Source organism: Chrysochloris asiatica, unplaced genomic scaffold (genome assembly GCF_000296735.1).
Source record: "Chrysochloris asiatica unplaced genomic scaffold, ChrAsi1.0 scaffold00194, whole genome shotgun sequence".
Classification (NCBI taxonomy): domain Eukaryota; kingdom Metazoa; phylum Chordata; class Mammalia; order Afrosoricida; family Chrysochloridae; genus Chrysochloris; species Chrysochloris asiatica.
In genome coordinates, this window is record NW_006408712.1 from 1991667 (window position 1) to 1999431 (window position 7765).

The window sequence follows — 7765 nt, forward strand, 5'->3', positions numbered from 1 at the left end:
TCAGTAAATATTTTAAGTCCTCTTCATTATCAGCAAGCAAGGTTGTATCATCTGCATATCGCAGGTGGTTAATGAGTCTTCCTTCTGATGCCACGTTTTTCTTCATATAACCCAGTTTGTTGGATTACTTGCTGAGCACACAGGTTGAATAAGCATGATGAAAGAATACAACCCTGTCACACACCTTTCTCAATTTTAAACCATTCAGTGTTCCCATGTTCTGTTTGAACAACTGCCTCTTGGTCCATGTACAGATCCATCACGAGCACAATTAGGTGTTCAGGAATACTCGTACTTTGCAATGTTGTCCATAGCTTGTCATGATCCACGCAATTGAAAGCCTTTGCGTAGTCGATAAAGCACAGGTAAACATCTTTCTGGTATTCTCTGCTTTCAGTCACAATCCATCTGACATCAGCAATGATATCCCTCGTTCCACAGTCTCTTCTGAATCTGGCTTGAACCTCTAGAAGTTCTCTGTCAATGTGTGCTTGCAGCCATTTCTGTATTACCTTTAGTAAAACTTCACTCGCATGGGATATCAAAGATATTAATGCTACTGAATTGTATACTTTAAAACAATTAAAATTTTTTTGTTATATACATTTTACCACAATAAAATGTATTTTTTTGTTTTGTAAAATGCTGTGGTTTATGGTTTAAGGATTAGTTGTTTTCACAAAGGGAAGGGAACCATGAACTCAGGTGACCTCTTCTTCGTAGACATATACAGTATTTGAGTCCTGCCCCTTTTGTCTTTTGCCAGCTAAACCAGACTGCCTGTAGGGGCAGGGTCACATTTTAGTGTAGGTGAGGGAGTACTTGAGTGGAAAGAATTGCATGATCCCAAGAACAACTGCAGGGGCCAGGGAGAGCTGGGTGAAAGACAGAAAAAGCCGAGGATGTGGGACGGAGGGTGACTCACTGCTGCATACTAGGTAAAGCCCTCTATCCTACAAGGAAAAGCATTAGGGAAGTCACATAAATGCTGGGTGAAAGCTAGCAGTACGTCTTTTGCTGCTTCATGACACCAATTTGGAAAGCACGGTAATAAAGACTTGCTGCAGGCTGCCCAAAGGATGGAGCACACGGCGAAGCTTTAAAAAATCCCTTCTGTGTGTTGATCTGGAAGACATGTCCAAATGGTGGTTGTTGCCTGCACAGCAGTGAGGCACACACAGAACTAGGGCACTACCATCTGGAGCTAGAGCTGTAAACTTTTACTTTCTGCTGTTAGCAACCTGAGCCAGCCATTGTCTACCATAGTCTATTGTTCAGCTCCCAACACTGCACAACCCTAGACAGCATCATTCACATTTGTAGTTATCGTAAATCAGCACATTTAGGATGATTACTTTTTCTGGCAAGTGACAGTAAAGGTGTTGGAGAAAGGGTAAGTATTGGGATCATGTGGATAAGTGGTAGAGTAGTTCATTTTCAAACACATGTGAAAAGCACATTATCAGCACACAGATTTGGTGAAATGTTAATCTATACAAAAGGGGTTTACAAACAGCTAATGTTTATTGTTCATTCCAGAAATATTTATGGAGCACCTGCTTTGTGTCAGGCACTGTGCTAGGTCATGATGAAATAGCAGTGACCAAAAGTGACAAAAACGCCTTTATGCCTCCATAGAGCTGGCACTCTCGGGAAGTGTAAGGAATCAGGTACTATGAGAATAGCGTTCCATGTAGTTTATGGTATTTATGGAGTCCTTGGTTGGTGCAAACAGCTAATGCATTTGGTTGCTGATTGAAAACATGGAGTTTAGGCTTCTGTTATCTGTGCTCATGTTCTCTAGAATGCCTCTGAACTCTACTGAGGGTCCTTCAGATCTTGCACTATTGCTATTCAGATGGGAGACAACCCCCAAAAAGTAAATATACCCCCCAAAATGTGAAAGCCCTTAAGAACAGAAATCTATGTCCAGCATGGTCACCTACAGAAACAGTCTAAAAAGTGTCCAGAATGCAGTAACCTCCCTCCAGGACTCACTGGGGACTTCCAGAGAACCCTGGAAAGCCTCAGAGTAGAGAATTTCCATTCTAGGAGTGGCTGCCATTATCAAAAAAGGATGACTTTACCTAGAATCCAAAACACTGCTAAATGAACAATCGATAGGTAATCCACAAACCTGGAGCATTTTGTAAGCTAGTATGAAGAATTAGATCACCAGTAAGGATAAGAAGTGAGTTTCCATCTGTGCCGCATCTAAATAGGTCACATTGAATGATGCCCTGTAACCACAAAATGTTAATGATTTCTTCTCAGTCTTAAAACTGGACTGTATTTTTTGGTGTTCTCATTTTATAAGCTGGACTTATTGAGGCATCATTTACAAACAATTGTTTTGCTCTTTTAGTTCACAATTCTATGGGTTGGAAAAACTCGTACAATCATATGATCACTACCACAAATAAGATAAAAAAACTATTTCACACTCCTAAAATTCCGTTTTGCTACCTTATATCTCTAGCCCCTAACAGCTACTGATCTGATAAAACTGAACTATACTACAATACAAATTTCCATATTATTCAGACTTCCCATCAAATATTTACCATTATTTCATTGATTCTAAAACAGTTTTCCTCCATTAGATTTGAGCACACAGAAATTAGATTTTAGTGTACAATCAAAGGCATTTTACCATTATAATTGGTCATTTATATACTTAAAGCTGAAATACACAAAATAGCAGTGTCTTATAATCAACAGTGCCTTAAAATCAATGAAGTGCAACATTAAGTCATTTATTTCATTACACTCATTGAATACTATTTGTTAAGCATTCTATTAGACCTTAGGCATACAAAAACGAACATTAGGTCCTCAAGGAATTATCACTTGAGACAAGGAGACAGATAAATAACTATAATATAATGTAACAATGTCTGAAACAGAGGGATATTCACTCACTAGAACTAAATAAAATGATCTCTACATTGTTCTGCTTTCAGCACGCCCTCAAAATTTGCATCTTTCCACGATGTCCCAGAATCGAATCTCACCTATGAAGGAAATAAGGATGAAGGCAGCAGCATTCAGCTTCATTCTGTTTGTTCTAAGAATGAGTTATTGCCACATCATCAGACATATCTCCTAGGAACAATCCAATTACTTATTCCATAATACACTACTATAGTAAGGAAGTCTCATTTTAGCGTTCAACAGCTGCAAGACTCTTATGATAATATCAAAAGAAAAGCACCTGGAAAAAACGATTCAATTTACGAAAGGCCAGATGCCCACATCTTTCACAGACAAGCTTCAAGGTTTCTAAATTCTTCCCTGGACAACTTTTAAAGGAGAACACAGAGAAGAAAAGTTAGTGCAGTTACCTGGTTCTTGAAAGTGCTCTTCATTTGACAGAGTTCGCGACAAGATAAGTATTAACGCTTCTTTAAATTGATCAAAATGCACCTGAAATAGAGATTTAAACAGAAATTTAAAATAGTTTCCTTAGCTTTAAGAATGCAAACCATCAATAAGTTACCAGAACCATGTGTTCACATTTTGACAGCCTTACAATGAACCATAACCTGCTGCTTCTTCTTTTTTTCCCCCTTCTCCTTTCTTTCTTAACAGCACAGAATGGAAAAATGGGTAGGTAATTTTGTGTTATAAATACTAATATAAGTATCTATTCAACCTCCTGTGAGGAAAAGTTATCTAGTAAAACCCTCTCTCTCTCTCTTTCTTTTTCTTTCAAAACCCTCTTCAAAAACTCATAAAAAATACATGTTTTGAACTCTTAGTTGCTGTAATTTTTTCTACATAAGACTAGAAGAGAAAGATGTTACACTAAATGCTATGGAAAAACTTTCCAAGTAAATAAACCATTAGAACTGCGAATGCTTTCATCTCTTAAGATATTCCAGAGGGAGTAAACTATCGGTGGAGGATGAATTGAATATAGTCTTGCCTGAGGCAGGTATATAACATTTATCTCCCAAGGCCCCTTCAGTCCTGATTCCATAAATAAGCAAAAATCAGTAGAAAACACAAAGGACAAGAGAGCCTTGTGAAGTATTTTCCTGAATTCTTAAAAATAAAATTACCTTGACTGAGTCTTATTTAAGTAAATGCTTGGTCAGAACTGGGATATTACTTATGTTTAAAGGGTAAAGCAGGTTTCTTAATGAACAATTACATTTTTTATAAACAAATTTACGTGTTCTCACTATGGGACAAGAGGCAGAGAGAATATTTTTCCACTTTAATTCTAATTGGATAATATGTTACCTATTTACATGGGCACTGATAAAGTATCTAAATACAAAGTTGGTAAATTTGCACAATCTGTGCTATTACGAGTCTCTCCTTGGAAGTCATTATAAGATGATGCCTAGAAGTTTAAATGTAAAACCCATTACTGTTTAATGGATTCCAACTCAGAGCATCCTATAATATTGGTGACAGATAAAAACCCCTTCAAAATTTAATTTAGAAAAGCAACAGACCTTCATCTAAACAATGGAAGGGAAAAAAATCATGTACGCAGTACTTCAAAAAGTTTGTAGAAAAATGGATTTAAAAGTAATGGAATTTCTCCAAACTTTCTGAAGACCCTTTGTAATATCTTATTCATGCAAATCAAAGCAAAAAGAGCAAACCATTAAGGTTTGTCATAAAATTGTAAACGCTTACAATGTGCTGTAAGGGTCTGTAATTTCTCTACTAAATTGGTATTCATTAATTAGTCTTGATTAACTGAAGTTACTTTGCAAAATTATATGTCTTTAAAAGTCTATAGTACAATTTATAGCAATAAATGCATACCTCCAAAAAGAAAAAAGAATCAGTATCAACATCTTAACCCAACATCTGCAACAATTGGAAAAAGAGCAGCAAAGCAAGCCTACAGTTACCAGAAGATAAAAAATAATGATTAGAGCAGAAATTAAAATAAATAAATAAATAAATAATCTACTGATCCAGAAGCAGAATTCTGTCAAGGAATGCAGCATATCTGCTGAAGGTCCAGGGTGGTGCAATCAACAAAAGGGTTAACACAGTGTTCAAATATAGGCAGTGCTAATTAGGTTTCACAGCTGACAATTTGCTGAGATGCCTGGGGGAGAGTCGTGACTGGCAGACCCTGCTATTGTTCTGGAGTCAGAAATGGGCTTCAAACACTGTGGCAACCCAGCTCCAGTTGACCTGGACAAGGCCACCTTCCTAACCCGTCAGTTCACAGATAGTACCTACCCAAATGCTGCTTCCTCTCAAATGCAGAGACTTAAACATTTACTAATTCCTACCAGAATCATTCTTTCTTCTCAGGAAAGTTAGTATAGGGACTAGGCATTTGAGCTTTAGACCAGGTAGGTCTACGTACTAATCCTGACTCTTTCCACTTACTTCCTGCTGGGATTTGGTGAAATGACTTAACTTTTCTGAGCTTTAGTTTGTTAATCTATACAAAAGGGGTTCACAAACAGCTAATGTTTATTGTTCATACCAGAAATATTTATGGAGCACCTGCTTTGTGTCAGGCACTGTGCTAGGTCATGATGATACAGCAGTGAACAAAAGTGACAAAAACGCCTTTATGCCTCCATAGAGCTGGCAATCTTGGGAAATGTAAGGAATCAGGCACTATGAGAATAGCATTCCATGTAGTTTATGGTATTTATGGAGTCCTGTTGTGGCTCTGTGGGTTAATGCACCAGACTGCAAAGCCGTTTGAACTACAAGGTTGGTTCAAGCTCACCAGCTGCTCCTCGGAAACCCTATACAGGGTCGCTATGGGTCGGAACCGACTCGACAGCACTGAACAACAACAACAACAATGGAGTCCTTGGGTGGTGCAAACAGCTAATGCATTTGGTTGCTGATTGAAGAGTTGAAGGTTCATGTCCACCTATAGGCACCTTGAAAGAAAGGTCTGGCAATCTACTTCTGAAAAATCAGCCATCAAAAGCCCTATGGAGTGAGGCTCTACTCTGACACACATGAGGTAACTATGAACTAGGATCAACTCAACAGCAACTGACCAACTAGACATGTTATTTATAACACCAGCTCCCTCGCTGGGACATGAGAAGAATGATATGAAAATTACTTAGTGTCTAGAATTTCCTGGAATTTAATAGAAGATCTGTGTTAGAAGAAGTACTTCCAGAATGCTCCTTGGAAGTCAGGATGGCCAAACTTCGTCTCTTATACTTCAGACATATTGTCAGGAGGGACCAGTCGCTGGAGAAGGATATCATGTTTGGTAAGATGGAGGGTCAGAGAAAAAGAGGAAGATTCCTAGTGAGATGGATTGGCAAAGTGGCAGCATCAATGGGCTCAAGCATGGCAACAATTGTGAGGTTGGCCCAGGACCGGGCAGTATTTCGTTCTGTTGTGCATAAGATCACTATGAGTTGGTACTGACTCGATGACACCTAACAACAGCACCAACAGCAATTGGTAGTTAACGATAGCAATAGGTATAGTAATGGGCCACCATCCGTCAGTTTGTTGTACTGTGGTAGCTTGCATGCTGCTATGATGTTTGAAGCTATACCACCAATATCTCAAATACAAACCAGTAGGGTCACCCATAGTCAGGTTTCAGTGGAGCTCCCTGACTACGACAGACTAGAAAAAGACCTGATGATCTGTTTCTGAAGATTAATCAACGACAACCTCCTGAATAAGCATGTAACATTATCAGACATAGTGCTGGAAGAAGAGCATCTCAGGCTGGAAGGTACATGGATCGACACAGTGGCAGCACAGCGGGCTTAAACATAGCAATGATTATGATCTGCACAGGACTGGGCAGGGTTCCATTCTGTTAGAAACAAGGTCATTGTGAGCTGGAGTCTACTTGATGACACCTAAGAACAATAGTAATGGGGGTGACTGTTCCCACAACTTTTATAGATGGTAAACTACAAAATAGGCCATATTTTTGAGCCAAGTAAGTGGCCATGTGAGTGACCAAAAGAGTCAAGCTGGTTAGGAACTGCCTTTTCCCCCAGAACTTGTATAGTTGTCCAGCGCTGGGGAAACAGATCCAATTTGCTGTGTTTAGGGACCCCCAACCCTGGCTTTCTTGTGTCTCTTAGGATATTAATTGCTGGGACTGGAATGAAACTTAAGTCTCCCCTTACTACAGTTGCAAGTTAAAGAAAAAGAAGCTTCTGCTTTGAAACTGAGGCACTTGTCTAAAGAATTCCACATCCTCTGTACGTGACTCTGTGAGACTCTGCTGGGTTTTCTGAAGATACAATTCTGATAAAACTGGGAAGAGGTTCTTTACCTGAATCTGGTCCTGAGATAGTTGAATTTAGTGGATTTTAGGCATGAAGGTTACCCAGGATCTGTGTAAGTCAATTTTACTTCCTTCCTTCCACAATCTAGAAGTTAATTCTAATCACTTTCTATGTGATTTTCTATGAAGACTGGGTATCCCTCCACTATGCTATAACAAAAGCACAACTTTTAAGACTACTTATCTCACGACTCGATGGCACTTAACAACAACAACAACAACATCTCACAGTTTCAATTATCCAGAGCAGGCCAGACAACTCGGAAGCAAACAGAAGTGGTGTCAAAAACTGAGGTAGATGTTGTAAAATACATTCTCTCTTCTCAGAGCAAAATGCCGAAGAACTCAGGATCTGTTATTATTCTTTCTCTTGTTCTATTTCCCACTCTCTACCACTCGTCTATCTGTCGTGCTGTGGTGGTCTGAGTTGCTGTGATTCTGAGGGCTATGCCACCGGTGTTTTAAATAACCAGCAGGGTGACCCATGGTGGA

At 39.0% G+C, this 7765-nt stretch overlaps 1 protein-coding gene across 4 annotated transcripts in view; it reads right to left on the reverse strand.

Moving 5' to 3' along the window:
* NIN (ninein (GSK3B interacting protein)) overlaps nucleotides 1-7765 on the reverse strand; it is a 137700-nt gene that overhangs the window by 100529 nt on the left and 29406 nt on the right. For all 4 annotated transcript variants that reach the window (XM_006872341.1, XM_006872344.1, XM_006872342.1 and 1 more), the window contains exon 4: nucleotides 3345-3426. In XM_006872341.1, the coding sequence (XP_006872403.1) occupies nucleotides 3345-3426 (82 nt within the window). The remainder of the gene's footprint in view (nucleotides 1-3344; nucleotides 3427-7765) is intronic.